Raw genomic sequence first — 17292 nt, 5'->3', positions numbered from 1 at the left:
AAATTCATGAAATTGATCTTATATCCAGGGATGAAGAGAGATCTAAATCATTGCCATTCTTTCTTTATCCAAAAGGATGTAAGACAAGAAAGCCAGGACTGAATACACAAATAATTCACCAGACAAGTTCTATATAGTAAGAAAAAAATTTTTCTAATGTTCAGTTATGTTTTAAAATTAGTACTTGGGGATTACCAAGAAGCCAACAAACTCTGCTCACTAGTTGTTTTGAGAAAAACAATTTAAAGCTTGACTTCCAAGTACTGACCCTGACCTCTAGGATCCAGTGCTGACATTTGGAAAGCACAAAGGATCAAACTAACAGGGGGCCTAAGGTTAAAAAAAAAAAAAAAAAAAGGTGAAGAGAAAGAGTGCCCATATTCCAGAGTATTGGCTCTGGAAGACCAAGACACGTGAAATATGTAACCCAACTATGCTTTCCTATTCACTGAAACTTCAACATGGCTTTCATCAGCTAGAATAAAGCCATACTTATCTTATAATTCTCTGGCCCAGTCCCTTTCCTGGTACCTTACAAAAGTCTGCTTGCCACAGGTAATAGGATTGAAATCAATATGAAAGGAAAACTCTGATGATCTGATGAGCAAAAAGACCTTCTTTCCCCTTCAATACACCTAGCCCTGATATTGATCCACATTACTGTTTGCCTCATGTGATATTCTATCTTGCTTTCTGATTACTGAGAAAATCACTGAGCACAGATATCCCACTTCCCTTTCCACCCATTTCCAAGCAACAGGGAGAAGAGCATAATCAGGCACAATATTTCCTGCTCCCATGTTTGTCTTGTATCCACAACAATGATAAGGTTGTAAAAGGCATTCGGGGAACATCTGTTTTTCTTAATTCCAACTCACTCAACTAGCCACTAGGTTCCTGAGACATAAGTGATAGGAGTATATAGAAGAGCTGTCTTATACTATGTCCATAAATAGTCATAACATATACCACAAGGTGGGTGAGAAGTTCAACAGGAAATCATGGGGACTGTAGGCTTATCTCTAAAATAGTCATACATATCAGTAAACAACCAGGAAGGCAACTAAAATGACTTAGCTTGTTTCTTTTTGAAGTTATTCATTAGTTCCTACACTCATCTGCCCCAATAAAGAGAAGCCAAGTCAGACTTAGCTTGGTTCTTTTAATAACAAGTTATTCTAGATGACAGCTAGGCAAAGGAATAGCTGCCACCATGTGGACACCAATTGTGTCATTTGAGCTCGCAATTTTGGAGGGACTTTCCTACCTACACATTCCTCATAGCAGACAAGGTTGTAGGTACTCTTTGGACATAACTTTTTTGCTTTCACAGTGACACTTTCTATCCTGGCAGAGTCCTTAAAAAGGTATAAGAGGGGGAAAAGTCAATCCAGTTAATTCATAAGGAAGGCTTGGTAATGAAGCCAGTAGAAATTGATCTATCCTTATAACAACTCTTTCCCCAACTTTCCTATGATCCAAATACCAGTAGTCCTGGGAGCTGTAAAGAATTTTTCTAGAACTATGTGCTAAAAGCAATTTTATCTGGGGTAGAACTTCATTCAGTGGGAAGATAAAATGATTACTTCTCTTATTTTCCATGATTTACTTTGCTCTGTTTAGTAACTCTTTAAATGTTTCCTTATTAGATCCAGTAATGGGAATGGAAATTTTTTTTTCTGGGAAATTCAGCTATATTACTAAGCTATTAAGGGATTTGTATCCTGTTAGAAGCAGGATATCCCCAATCCTTCCTTCTCACATGTTCCCTTCTCTGATAATTGAAGAAATTTCCAAAGTTACACAAAAGGGCATTACAAATTTAGGAATAGATAACATTTTTCATTTAATGAGAATCCTGTGGAATGTAGATGGAGTGGAAGCAGCAATCCAGGAGGAGAGTGGTATTTTAGGAGGGATTCAGCCTGGTGCTTGGATATCAAAGAGGGAAGGTGATGGTCATGGAAATATAAAAGATTATAGTCATCTTCTGGAGCTGAGAAAGAAGCTGAGGCTTATGGCTCAGCATTGTGTTTGATCAGATACCCAGTAAAGGTTATGTAGGTGTCAAACTCATCACTGAAGATGGCATTCTCCCGCTCCCCCTTGAAGAGCCGCACCCAGACTTCATCTTGTTCTTGAAGCTCCAACATCAAGCTTTGACTCTGCATGATGCTTCGGTCGCTCACCTGGGCATAGAGTATCACCACTTCAGCATCATTCTTCATGATGTGGAGATAGGTCTCCTTCTGGTTCCAGGTGTGCACATTGAGGCTGAAGAAGTAGATTCCAGGCACGTAGCAATAGAATTTACCTGTGAACATGTTGAAATGACTGTAGAGGTTGACAAATTCCATGTCAAAAATCAGCGTCTGATAATAATCATTGCTGTGCAAGGGCTTCTTCCGTCCCACTGAGAAGGCAGCATAGTGGTTCTTACATCGGTCACCAGGAGCCCCCATTGTGCCCTTTTGTCCCTTTGGTCCAACATGGCCCCTGGCACCTATTGATCCTGTTTTGCCAAATTTCCCTTGGAGGCCCCGCTCTCCTCTGTCACCCTTTTCACCTAAAAGGGATATAAAAAAAAAACATGGCATTAAGTGGTTCACCCTTCTGTTATCATCCCAGGAAACAGACTTCACTCTGTCTTCCCTCATACTTTCAGCATCCAGGTTCCCAGATTAATTCTTCAATCCTAACTTCTATTCTGTCTATCCCATTTTTATTTTTCATATCCTGAGCACAGAGATGATTTGATTCCCAAACAATCCAACAACCCCAAGGAACTTTCTATTTTGATCCAGAACCAACAATTTTTTTTTTTTCTTGAAAGCCCTGGCAAGGAAAAAGGGATAATATGGGTTTGTCCAAAAGCAGCAGTTTCAGTGACCAAGCCCATGGCTCACTTTAAGCGAATTAATTGCAGATGTCGGAGCTCCAGGATCCAGCCTCCTCACCACAAAATCCAGGTCACATGTGTTCCCAGTAAGATTTTGCAGTGTTGTGCAAGGTTATCTGATGCTCGCAGTATTGTGGCGTTCAGGTGGCATTTCAGAAAACAGGCTGGGGAGCACCAAACCTCAAAACAAAGAACAAAGAAACTTGCAGTCAAGAATGCAAGTATAGGTAGAAGAGACCCAAATTGTCTCTACACCTTGCTATTCTGATCTATATATTATCCTGAGGATTCATCTCCTGACCCACATCCTAAAAAAAAGTATTCACAACCTTGCCTAGAGTCTCAAAAGGGAGCAGAAGTTTTCTTCTTTCTCTTCTAGGCAAAAAATCACTATGGCCTTGTAGTCCAAACTGCCCCAGAAGAATTTATTTCCCTTTTAAATAGAGTATTCAGTCTTAGATATGGGGTGTAATCCCTCCTATACTCATTTTTGAAGTGTTCAAAGAACAAGACCATCTCCCTGACCTTTTAATATAGTGATATTGATCTGGGGCATTGGCATTGGCATTGGCTGGTACATGGGGATGCCTGAGTCACAACAGCGGAAACACTGAGAGGCAGAGGACTGTTCTTCCAGGCTGGGATTGTTCTTTTCATGGTGATCTTCAACCCTGAATGAAAAAAGGATTACAGAAAAGAAAATAAGACCTTCTAACAAAGGAATAATCTCTTTTAATCATTTTACTGAATAACTCCCACAGGAATGTGGAAGGAGAACTGGATTTTGAGTCAGAGAATCTGGAATCATGTCCTAGCTTTGCCTAGTTTAACTTTTACTTAATTTCTCAAGACCTTGATTTCTTCTGCTATGAAAAAGAGAGTTGAATTAGATGATTCTAAGGTCCCTTTCAGCTCTAAATCTGTGAACTTTTAAAATATAATGTTAACAGCTGTTCGCTCTCTTAGCTTCCATGCTGAAGTAGTACCAATTTTTTTGCACACCACCCTGCTTTCCCTCAATACTTCCCCCATATGTTCAGAAGGGAGGTTTTACCCTTTTTAACCAAACACATTCAACAAATGATCATCAAGCATCTATTTATTACTATGCAAGATATTGTCCTAAACTTTGTTAATTAGAAGAAAATGAATGAAAGATGCAAGGTTGTCTAGGGGTTTTTTACACCAATGATGGGTCAGCATGTAAAGAGATCAGGTCTCATCAGCTCATCTACAAGCATTCATTAAGTATCTAATTTTGTCAGACACTTTTCTAGGTGATATAACTAGAAAGATGAAAATGAATCTGTTTGGAACTGGAAAAAGTCTTAAGGGATGATCTAGCACAACCTCCTCATTTTAAGGATTGAGGAAACTGAGTCCTTGAGAGATAAGGTGCCTGATCTAAAGTCAAAGAGATACTGAGTGGCAGTATGGATGTTGAAACCAGGGCTTTTGACTTGACATCTGATGCTCTTACCAGTATACCACACTATTAGCAGCACAACAACAATCATTATGAACATGGCCATCAATAAGGACTTGTGATCTTATCCAAGCACCAGCACAGATCACATCCCATGTATAACGTAAAGCTTATCAGATTCATTGCAACTACATTCAGCCTGACTGTTGTTGTTGAATTGTTTCAATCACATCCAACTATTTGTGATCAGATTTAGGGTCTTGCCAATACTGGAATAGTTTGACATTACTTCTCCAATTAGTTTTACAGATGAGGGAAATAAGGCAAAAAGAGTGAAGTGACTTACCCAGTTAGATAGCTAGTATATGTCTGCAGTTGGATTTGAACTTAGGTCTAAGTAAATCCAGACCAAGTCTCTATCCAATGTGCCACCTAGCTGCCAACAATCTAGCTGGAGTTACATAAGGCTCAGTTAGATAGTTTTAGAGGCTGTATTTTAAATCCTGTTTTTCTTGATTCTAACTTAATCCATTATAATACATTGCCTTTCATTAACACGATAAATCTAAGTAGAATAGAGCACCTTGCATTTGGCTTATTTATATGGAAAGTTATAATCAAATATAAAATAAAATACATCCTTGACTTGGTTCCTCATGTGTCCCATAAGAAGGTTGTTTCTTTTTTAAATTATCTGCAAGACAATGCCCAGGTCTAACCTTCTATATTGTATTATAATGTTTACATCTTGAGCCAGAAAATCACTAGGATCACCTATAAGGCAACAGTTTCATGCTACCACCTAGTGGTTTCCTGTTGAATTGTACAGATTTCTTGAGTCAAGAAAGGTATTTGACTAGGAGCTCTGAATCATAGCTGATTTTGCACAGACGGGGTGTTCTCATTAGGCTTAAAATTTTAGACTAGAATTACATAAGACTCATTCAAATGAAGTAATCTACCCAAAGTTACCCAACTTGTCAGATGCATTGCATTTAAAGACTCAGCCTATCTTAATTCTAGATTTTTTTTTAAGATAGAAAATTAAATCCAGAGGTTGTCCATATAGTTCTATTCTGCTACTTCACTCTGAACCCAGCTCATATCCCTTTCCTATGTCCTCAAAACAGAGCTAAGAAACAAGTGAGCTCAGTTCGCAAGATAATTAAGAGGTAAAAGAAATGAGGTAACAATTTCCACATAGGCTTTTTTTTTTCTTACAAGGAACTCAATGTACTTTATCACAGAGAGGTTGAAGTTTACACATCCAACACAAGAGGCAGTAAATCCTAAGTTTTTCCTTTTCTGATCTTGCTGTGGAGAACAAGAGGAGACAATGTGGTCCAGTGGGGAAAAAAACACAAGATTTGGAGTAAGAGGACCTGGCTTCTAAATTTCTCCTCCCTCCACACTACTTGTGCAAAGTTAGGCAAGTAACAATTTGGGCCTTAATTTCCTCATCTGCAAAATGAAAGTGTTGGGCCAGAACTGCTAGTCCTAAATATATGATTCTATGATGTATCCTATAATCCTTCTCCACTTGAATCATAGCATTCAGAACTAAAAAAGATCTTAAAGGTCAACCAACCTTCTCTACAGAGGAGGAAACTGAGTCACTGAAAAGTTAAGTGTCTTGACCAAATTCATACAAATAAATTAGTAGTAGTTATTAGTGAATCTCTGCCTGTTCCTTCTGAAGTTGTTGCTTTTGTGATGTCCTGCCCAATGCTGTATCACACCAGATGAAAGTCAGGATTAATCTCATTCCTTTATATGTAGAAGAAAGCTAGGAAGGAGACCATTCACTTTTTTTTTTTAAATGAACTCAACCATTTGTTAAGTTTCTGTAGTAGATAGGCACTGAAAATATAAATAAGGCAAAGTTCATGCTCTCAATGAGCTTACACTCCAAAAGTAGAGAAAAACATGAATTTATATAGATAATTATAATACAATGAAGTCAGAAAGCCCTATGTTCAAATCTGACACAGAAAATCTGGGCAAATCACTTAACATTTTAGTATCTCTGGCAACTCTAAGAAAACATGCTGATCTTCGTCAAAGGAAATTTCTGTACTGGGAAATGTTTGTCCAGACTAAAGGATTATTCACTTTCAAGATAAGGAAATTGAGTCATTAAGCAGAATGTTTTGAAGATTGCAATCTAGCAGAAAAGCTAGGCTTAGAATCCAAAAATCCTGTCTTGTTAGCCAAGGACTTTAGACATAATCATTAAGTGATAAGCCTGTGAAGCTGGGAGATCCAGCATCAAGTTCATTAAAACCAGTGATTAAAAGCTCATGTTCATAAAATCATAGGATTTTTAAATTGTAAGAGCTCATATAGATCAATGCAGTTCAATTCCTCTTATTTTACAAAGGAAGAAAGTGAGATTCCTAGATAATAAATAACTCCCAAAATTATAAGGTAGGCAGTAAGAAAATCAGGATTTGAATCTAAGTCCATTGATTACAAATACAGAACTTTTTTCATTACATCACACCACCAAGACAAATGGCTCACATAACCCAATTCCCATGTTTTATACCAGTGCCTTAAATGTCTCACTTTTCAATGTGATCTGGCAATGGTGATGGTGTGGCTTCCATCTTAAACTCTTCCTGAGTTTCCTCCTGGTCCTTCTGAGGTTGCTGCTTTTGTGATACCCTGCCCAATGCTATGTCACACCAGATGAGAGTCAGCAGCAGACAGGATCCAAAAATGAATCCGAATTTGTAGGAACCAATCATTTTTTCTTGCTCTAGGGTAGAAAGAGACACACAGGAAAAGTTAGAGAGTCAAACCATAGCAGATGAAACAATAACTGAGATGGCCTCCCCTTATCCATAGCTATGGGGAAATGTCTCTGCCAGAACTTATTTTGATCTTATAAACTATAATGATAGGATCCACAACCTGGGACTTGGGCCCATCTGTCTGAGACTTGAGAGATGAGAACTGACTGGCTCATTTCTTAAAGTAACATTCACTGCCCCAGCACAAGAACAGTAACTTTTCCAAGACCTTGAAGAATGAAACATATGGAAATTCATATTTAAACTCCATTAACCATTGTTATTCCAATTATTAGACAATCAGTTGTTTAGAGGAAGCCAAATATGATGGAATGAACACTAAATCAGGAGCCAAATGGTTGAGATTTGAAACACTGCTCCATGAGTCACTAGTTGCACTAATAGCAAACTACTTCAACTTTCTGAGTTATGGTTTCCTTATCTGTAAAATGGAGATAACAATTCTTGCTTCACCAACTCAAAGGGCTGTGAATATAAAGAGGAATACTAAGAGAACCCTCCAATTTGTTGAACTGGGACTAGGCATGCATGGCTCTATGGACAGACATGTTCTTGCCCAGTGCTGAAGGACATGGTTAACAAGCAGTTCATAGTAGTCTTTATATGTCCCTGTGATTGAATGATGATTGACATCTGAGCCAGGAATAGTTGTCCTCACTAGAACTTTAAGAGTAATTTTTAAAAAAATTCTGCCTTCTGCTCTTTTTGGCTATCCCTTGTATTTTCATCAGAGAGAGGTTCCCTCCCCTTCCCCGTGGCATACAATGATTTTTTATTTTATTTTATTTTATTTAATAGCCTTTTATTTACAGGTTATATGCATGGGTAACTTTACAGCATTAACAATTGCCAAACCTCTTGTTCCAATTTTTCCCCTCCTTCTCCCCACCCCCTCCCCCAGATGGCAGGATGACCAGTAGATGTTAAATATATTAAAATATAAATTAGATACACAATAAGTATACATGACCAAAACGTTATTTTGCTGTACAAAAAGAATCAGACTCTGAAATATTGTACAATTAGCTTGTGAAGGAAATCAAAAATGCAGGTGGGCATAAATATAGGGATTGGGAATTCAATGTAATGGTGTTTAGTCATCACCCATAGTTCTTTCTCTGGGCGTAGCTGGTTCAGTTCATTACTGCTCCATTGGAAATGATTTGGTTGATCTCATTGCTGAGGATGGCCAGGTCCATCAGAACTGGTCATCATATAGTATTGTTGTTGAAGTATATAATGATCTCCTGGTCCTGCTCATTTCACTCAGCATCAGTTTGTGTAAGTCTCTTCAGGCCTTTCTGAAATCATCCTGTTGGTCATTTCTTACAGAACAATAATATTCCATAATATTCATATATGTGGCATGCAATGATAACAGCATATAGTAGTAAGAACATGGGCTTGTTTAGATGAGCCTGAAATTGGACTTGATGTTTCTAGCTGCCTCTTCCTTTTTGTATTTCTTTCCCTGAGCCCAGGTCACTAAAGGACAACTTTGAGAAAGGATCATTTACAGTCTTGTCAGTAACTTTGGGAAGCTGAGAATTTTGGATTTGACAATGTAGTAGATTGTGATTCCCTCTACATATTCTCAGAGGAAAAAAATGATAGCTACCAAGAAAATTCTGTAGCAGAAAAGACTAAAAATATTGAAGCCATGCTATATTTTGTCAGGAAGTATGGACTTTTGAGTTGCTCAGACTCAAATCTAAGGTGAATGTGAAATATCTTTTGAGTAGCTTTACAAAGTTGCCTTTAACTCTCAGGAACAATAGATAATAGGTTATTCTTTCATGTAATTTTTGTTAATATGGTTTTTGAATTTTAAGCATTTATTTTGTGGAAAAGGAAATAAATGTTACCCTATATCTGATATCTACTTTATATATTGTGTATTTCTTCTAGAAAGGATCCAATTCATTTCTTTAATTTAATAGAGACTCTAGACATGAGCCATACATAAGTTTCATTTAAGAGATTTTCTGTGACACTCTGGCATGAGTGCAATGAGCCAGAGAATGTGAGAAAAGCCTTCTCTCTTAAAATTGAAATGTAAGTACTTGTGAATCCAAAGCCACAGTTCTTATGGAAAGGAGGGCTCTCCCTGGACCAAGGTAACTCAAAGTGTTATGTGAGCTATTCAGGACTATATAAATGTGAACTGTTATTACTGGACCCACTTAGAAAAGGAGAAAACTCCCAAGTGATTTTGTAATCATTGAAGTGGTTAAATCATCTATGTGATACTGGATTATTTTCTCCCATTGTCCCTCCCCAGTAAATTAGGTGGTTAAGAAAGTAGGTATATTAACTAAAATAGTTCTCTAGGAAATTATTTAATATACCTTCTAAAATATCTAATTTAGAAAGAGTATTTCTACCTCCTTAAGATGATACCACTCTAATTCAACCTTCATTTCCCTCTCATATCTGCTTTCTTAAAAAGCATTAGATCTTAAAATCTTTAACAAAATCTCAAAATATTCATTCTTGAAAGAAGCTGTAGAACATTTGCTGAATTATCGGTGACAGGGCAATTCTTGAATTTAAAATAAGAAAAATTTCATATATCTTTTCACCATTCAAAACTAGGCATTTCAAGGCTCTTTGGACAATGTCAACTTGGATAGAATCCTGTGGTATGAAACTAAAACCCTGATGCTTATATACACTAAACCTTGGGATTAGTATCTCACAGTGGTCAGAATGATCTGTCATCTCTGATGAATTCCAGGTTATCAGAATCGGCTTTACTTATAGATTCCTAAGCTCTTACAGCTGGAAGGGATATTAATTGCTAACTTCATTGTTTTAGGGGTATAGAAATTGAAGTCTAGAAAGTGATTTGTCCAAAGTCACAAAACCAGTTACTGTGGTGTAAAAGTTAACTGTGACAAAGCAAAATGATTAAATTACTTTTTAATTTACTTTTACAACAAATCTTATAATATTGTTACATCTTTAAAAAAATCTTCTGATATGCAATATATTCTGCTTTTGCTGCGGTCCCTTGTTTTACACAATTTGGTATTGAGTTCACAAGTTTATGATATATTTTTATCACAAGACAATACATTCCTTTGGATATTAAGCATACCTTTGATGAACAGTCTGTTTTCTCAAGTCTAGCTTTAATTATAAGCCAAAGGTTTTGTGGTGGGAGTTATATCCTAACCCCTTTCCTTCATACAAGTTAAACAAGTTTTTTTTTTTCCTCAAAAGGTATTGAAACTAAAAAAAAAAAAAAAAAAAAAAAAAGGTATTGAAACTATTCTTTTAGACAAGATTCTCAGATAATTAAAGATTTGAGCTATTAACAACACTTGTAGGTTACCCAAGTACAAAACAACTCCAAGGAACTCCAGGTGCTTTCTGATGTTTGGTTAGTGGACCACCATGAGCAATTTAGAGGCAGGGTAGCTTCATTCAGATGAATCAACTTGTGTGTCCTCAATGTATAATCTTGTTGAATATCCTTGTCCTGCTATGGCTAAGTAATTTTCCTTTTGCTAACTATTGAATGGTGTCTCATTCCATTCTAATATCAGATTGAAAATACAAGGGAACTCTCTTGAGCTAGGCTCTACTCATACAAATTTTTAATGTGGTTTAAATGAGGTGAGTTTCCATATCATTGAAGCAAATTTCTCCTCTATCTTCTTTCTGTCTGTGTCTGTGTCTGTGTCTGTCTCTGTCTGTCTGTCTGTCTCTCCTTTTAATTTCTTACCCTTTTTGTAGCATGGTGCAAAAATGTGTTCTGTAGTACTTTATCTCTTTGGGGTAATTCCTATAATTCTACAACAATTATTTTATTCAACATATCAATATATTTATCAGTTCATCATTTCCTCAGTGAGGGCAAGACTGATAGGACCACTGGAAACAAAAAGTCACCTATTTTGGGGGTGGATGTCTAATAATGTCACAAACTGTACAGGGTCATCTATTTTCATATGATCTTCAATGAAAAAGTGAGTTCTAGCAGTAAAAATTACCTTTGAGAAGCATTATTATTCCATTTTTGGTATCATCTTTTCCATAATAAACAATTCTTTCTTCATAGCAATAGTTGTTTGTCCGTCATTTTTGAAGAGGACCAATGACATCACAGGTGATATTTTGACTCATGAGTGAATTGGATTTAAGTGAGACAGAGTTGTGCAAAATCTATCTCTCTTCTAAAGTCATAAAGTCTTTTTTTTTTTTTTTTTGGAAACAAACTTGGCATGCAAAAATTTATTTTTTTTCTGGATTTTTTTTTATTTTTTTAATAGCCTTTTATTTACAGGATTTTTATTTACATGGGTAACTTTACAGCATTAACAACTGCCAAACCTCTTGTTCCAATTTTTCACCTCTTACCCCCCCAACCCCCTCCCCTAGATGGCAGGATGACCAGTAGATGTTAAATATATTAAAATATAAATTAGATACACAATAAGTATACATGACCAAAACGTTATTTTGCTGTACAAAAAGAATCAGACTCTGAAATATTGTACAATTAGCTTGTGAAGGAAATCAAAAATGCAGGTGTGCATAAATATAGGGATTGGGAATTCAATGTAATGGTTTTTAGTCATCTCCCAGAGTTCTTTTTCTGGGCATAGCTGGTTCAGTTCATTACTGCTCCTTTGGAAATGATTTGGTTGATCTCGTTGCTGAGGATGGCCTGGTCCATCAGAACAGGTCATCATATAGTATTGTTGTTGAAGTATATAATGATCTCCTGGTCCTGCTCATTTCACTCAGCATCAGTTCGTGTAAGTCTCTCCAGGCCTTTCTGAAGTCATCCTGTTGGTCTAAAGTCATAAAGTCTAATGGCAAGACAAAAAGTCAGGATGACTGCCAATGGCTGGGGATGTAGTGAATGATGTTCACATCTTCAATGTCTGATCAGGACTTAAGTGCTTCACAGTACCTATTTCAGCCTCCTTCATGGCTGTTGAAATAAATTGTTTCTGGCATTCTCATTGTTTTTCCAACTTCAAGAAATCTAAGCCTCACTATAGAAGAATCAATAATAACCCCTTAAAGTTCTAGGTAACCTCCTAAGGTCTTTACTTCTTTCCTGAAGATCAGTTAGACTATTTCATCTAATAATAGCTTGTTGGGTTCTTGGAACTGTTTTTGTTGTTAATAGCTTTGTTTGTGCTTTGATGTAACTGATCTTATTTCGTTGCGTGCTTGAAACACTAATAGTCACGGCATTACCTCTAACAGTCATGAATTATGCTCTTTAAGAACTATAGCTTTTACATCCTTTGAATAATACCAATTCTTTAAAACCACAGAACTAAAAACACAACAAATGAAATGCATTTGTATGGAAGTAAGTCCCAGTAATCAACTGGCAGAGAACTCACTAAAAATGTCAAAACCAGCTAAATCCAGTTGGATCTAGTCAAAGTTTGGAGTCACAGACACACATGACTATTGCTGTTACATAAGGAAATCATATAAAAATTATTGTTCTATGTAATTTGTTCACTATTATATCATGAAAATAGCAATGGATCACAAATCTCTTCTATTCCCCATCCAAAACTTTAGGGAAAAAGTAAGTTTTATCAAGAGGACAATGAAGAAGGAAAATTTGTAAAGGTCATAGGCATGATTTTTTTTAACTTAATAGTATTTTATTTTTTCCAATCACATGTAAAGATAGTTTTCAACATTCATCTTTGTAAGAGTTTGAGCTCTAAATTTTTCTCCCTTTTTCCTTTCCCTCTCTCCTCAAAACAGCAAGTAATCTGATTAAAAATAATATATATACAATTATGTTAAATATATTTTCACATTAGTCTTGTTGTGAAAGAAGATCCAGAACAAAAGGGAAAAAACAACAAGAAAGAACAAAACAGAAAACAATAAAAAAAGTGAAAATAGTATCTTCAATCTGCATTCAGATGCCATAGTTCTTTCTCTTTCTCTTTTTCATTTTCCCATATTGAGTCTCTTGGAATTTTCTTGGATCATCAAATTGCTGAGAAGTTAAGTCTCTCATAGTTGATCTTTGCACAATGTTGCTGTTATTGTATACAATGTTCTCTGGTTCTGTTCACTTCAGTCAGCATCAGTTCATATAAGCCTTTCTAGGTTTTTCTGAAATCCACCTGCTCATCATTTCTTATAAACCAATAGTATTTTGTTAAATTAAAATACTGCAATTTGTTTAGCCATTCCCCAATTGATAGACATTCCCTCAATTTCCAGTTCTTTGTCACCACAAAAAGAGTTGCTATAAAGATTTTTGTATATATAGGTTCTTTCTCCTTTTAATGATCTCTTTGGGATACAGACTTTATCAGTTCACAATTCTATCTACAAAGTATCAGTGTTCCAATTTCCCCTACTGCTTCTTCAGTGTTTATCTTTTCCTTTTTCTGTCCTATTAGCCAATCCGATAGGTAGGAGGTGGTATCTCAGAATTGTTTTAATTAGTATTTCTCTAATCAGTAGTGATTTAGAGCATTTTTTCACCTGACTGTAGGTAGCTTTAATTTCTTCATGCATGATTTTAAAAAATCATTTTATTGTATCACTTGCTGCAAGATTGTTTCCATCAGTTTATTCAAATGAATTGTATTTTCCAGAGTTTTCATTTTTCCAATGATTCTGACATTAGTTCTGACATTTTAAAATATTGTGTAAGAAGGATTCTCTGATTGTTGGAAGTTATTTTCATTATATATGTAAAGAAATTAATAAGATTCTAGAATATCACTTCCTTGGGGATACTTGAGCAATGGATGAGACAAAGGCAGCTTAGAGCATTAGGTAAAACTGGCAACTTCAGCTAGGAAAGGATTGACTCTTTACTGAGCTCAGGATGAGTTTTTGTCTTACAAATAAGGCAGTGTCCCTCAAACAAGAAACAACTTAATGGATATAGTATTGTACTTTTTGCATGCATTTATCATTTATATGTAAGCAAAAAGGATACTCTTTTACCCACTCCAATCCATCCTCCATTCAGCCACTAAAGAGATTTTTCCAAGTCCCATCATGTTGCACTTACTTCTATCTAATCGATAAAGTCCAACTTTGGACTTAAAGACTTCCAACTGTCTCCAGGAACAAATACAAAATGTTCTGTTTGGCATCAAAATCAAGTCTCCTCCTATGTTTCCAGTTTTCTTGCAACTTACTCTCTGACATAATCTTAGCTTTGGTAACACTGGCTTCCTGGCAGTTCCATGAACAAGGCACTCCCGTATCTTGGTCTGAAGCATTCTCTCTGGCTATTCTTCATGCCTGAAAAAGTCTCCTTCTTCCATTCCAACTACTGAGTCCTTTAAGTTCCCACTAAACTTTTCTACAAAAAGCCTTCTCTACCTCCTCTTACTTCTCATGATTTTTCCCTGTTACATATTTCCTATTTATTTTATAAATAGCTTGCTTTGTATATATTTGTTTGCATGTTATTTCCCCCATTTAGATTGTCAGCTTCTTGAGGGAAGATACCGTCTTTTGCCTCTTTTTATATCCCTAATGCTTAGCAGAGTGCCTGATACCTAGTAGATGCTTAATAAATCTTTACTGATCAATTGATGTAGTGATGGACCAGATTCCAGCCCAAATTCTGATTCCAAAGGCAAAACTCTTTATACTTCACCAAACTACTACAACAAAAGACATCACAATTCTGATCAATATAGTGACCAGTTGTGACTTCATTCTTTTGATGGGGTGGGACTATTTTGAATTACCTCTGAGATCAGGTTACTGGACAAGTAGTTGCCCTGACTTCCACTTGGCTTTGGTAGAAGTGAGCTCATGGCTACCTCTGTCTTTTTGTTTGTTCTTTCCTGATCTTAGGTAAAAGAACACTGCGAAATGGAATAGTCCACGGACCTTGTGTGTTTGGGAAATCCAGGGGTCCAATATGAATGGTAGCAGTAGCATTGTCCACTGATGACAGACAGCAGTAGAAGTACCTACAACAGATAGCAAGATCCCCAGGGATGGCAGCAGCTTCAAGGAATATAGCTTTTCATTGCAGAGAGAAGTTCCAGCTATGGCTTCTAGAAAGTCACTAATCCTGGGAATCTAACAAGAGAGTTACACTTAAGAGAATCTTCATGAGAACTCAACAAGGGGAGAAAAGTACTTTTGGGCCAGAAGTTGGGAGGTACCCCATTCTTACATGTGTTCTCCACATGTGTGCCTCATTTTGATTATGCTTTAAGACTGAGTCAACTCTCCCCATGGACATTATGAGCATTTATGGGAAAGTGTGTCCCAATGTTTGGGGAAAATATTTTGTATCAACTCTTCTTGCTCTAATTTCTCAGTGAAAATATTTGCTAATAGCTAATTAGGTCTTGTTGGCTAGGTATAATTGAAGGATCCTCAAGTGGGAGGGTTTGACTAAGTAACAACAGTGCTAGCTGTACAGTCCTTGAGAGTTAACCCTAGAATCCTGAGCAAGTAATAGCAATCACCTCCAAACTGCATTTCAGTGTAAGGTGGTAGAGTGAGGCATAGAAAGGATGCTTCAAGTCCTCTGGAGTTGCTTGGTAATTAAGTTGATTTGAATTCAGATATATTTTAAGTCTATTATTCTTTTTATTATTGTGGTCATTATATTTATTATTCTCTTGGTTCTACTTATTTCATTTTTTATTAGTTCACCCAAATCTTTCCAGGTTTCTTTAAATTCCTCATATTTGTTGTTTCTTATTAAATAATAATTCTATTAAATTTACATACAATATTTGTTTAGCCATCCCTTAAAGGCATCTACTTTTTTAGCTTTTTGACTACCACAAAAAATATTGCAATATTTTTCTGTTGTTTTGTTTTGGTTTTTTCTCTTAACCTCTAAGCTATGGGCCCAATAGCTGGACCAAAGAGTACAAATAATTTTGTCATATTTTTCACAGGATTCCAGATTGTTTTCTGGAATGGCACAACTTCACTAACTGCTTATTCATGTGCCTGTCTTCCCATAGCCCCTCTAACTATTCTGCTATCTCCATATTTTGTTATCATTGCCTACTTGCTGGTATAAAATGAAATTTCTGAATGCTCTTTCTACTATTCATTATGGTTTCTCTAAATAGAACTTCAAAAAATATAGATTTGTCATTAGGGAAATATTGAAAAGAATTTTCCACAGACTCTCAAGATTTTTTCAAAAGGAGTGCTCCCATGGGGTTTGAATCCATTCCAATTCATTTGAGGGATACTCATCCTTCCAAAGTTCCAAAGTAACAATACACCTTTGGATGTATGAATATCTACAAAAAAGAGAACATTATGTCATCATTTCCAAGAATATGATCTTTCTCCAGTGAAGAACATGGTCACTAAGTGATTTTTTTTCTTTTAGTGGCATGTAGTTTTCCTCCTGCCCATTCAACATTTAACTGATGTTAACACAAAAATAGGATTGGCATATAGACAATAGCCTAACGATACCTACCTTTCAGTTAGACTCTACTGACTCTGGATATCTCCTTGATATGTAACTATCCAGTAAATTTTGCACTAATGAAGCTCTGGTTAACTCAGCAAGCCTTAGTCCCCAAGTCTACCCACCTAACTTGAACATTAATGAAAATTCCCACACTAAAAATCTTACTTTTTCTTATGCTTCAAGAGTTCTCTTGAATTCAGATTTGAGGGAAAGAGAAAAGGTAACCTCAATGGTTAAGGAACAACTACATTATTATATTCTAAATTAAGAGGAGGGAAAATCTTTCAGTCGTTCTTTCCTTTTTCCCCAGAGAATTCATTAATCACACTAATTGTTCATTTGCCAAACTGAAGAAGGTGAAGAGAGAAAGAGCAGCTTTTAGTTGATGAATGATATTTATTCACCTCTCCAGAAAGCCATTTAATATTTAATTCTGCCGCTACATAACTATATATATATATATTATGTAATATATAATATAACTATAATATATAATTATCTGTAATGCTATATAACTATATAACTTTTGAGTTATTCCAAAGGGCTTGGTCATGGAACTAGGGTGCCAGGAACAGACAGGGTTTTTTGTCATTGCTTTGTTTTGTTTCTATCATTAGGGTTTCCTAAGCTCGGGAAAGCTTTTGATTTAACTTTACGGGTAGACTACCCAAAGTACCACTAATGCTGACCTTCCTGGAAAGGACTTGTGGATGGATGAAAATGA

At 36.1% G+C, this 17292-nt stretch overlaps 1 protein-coding gene across 1 annotated transcript in view; it reads right to left on the bottom strand.

Annotated features, from left to right (window-relative positions):
* Positions 1 to 1821: 1821 nt before the first annotated feature.
* C1QTNF1 (C1q and TNF related 1) overlaps positions 1822 to 17292 on the bottom strand; it is a 34439-nt gene continuing 18968 nt past the window's right edge. The window contains exons 3-5 of the mRNA XM_023502650.2: positions 6894 to 7086; positions 3425 to 3570; positions 1822 to 2566 (exon numbers count right to left, since the gene is read on the bottom strand). Of these exons, the coding sequence (XP_023358418.1) occupies positions 2016 to 2566; positions 3425 to 3570; positions 6894 to 7075 (879 nt within the window). The 5' untranslated portion in view covers positions 7076 to 7086 and the 3' untranslated portion in view covers positions 1822 to 2015. The remainder of the gene's footprint in view (positions 2567 to 3424; positions 3571 to 6893; positions 7087 to 17292) is intronic.

Source organism: Sarcophilus harrisii, chromosome 4 (assembly GCF_902635505.1).
Source record: "Sarcophilus harrisii chromosome 4, mSarHar1.11, whole genome shotgun sequence".
NCBI classification, from domain to species: Eukaryota; Metazoa; Chordata; class Mammalia; order Dasyuromorphia; family Dasyuridae; genus Sarcophilus; species Sarcophilus harrisii.
This window is presented reverse-complemented; position numbering and strand designations above follow the sequence as displayed.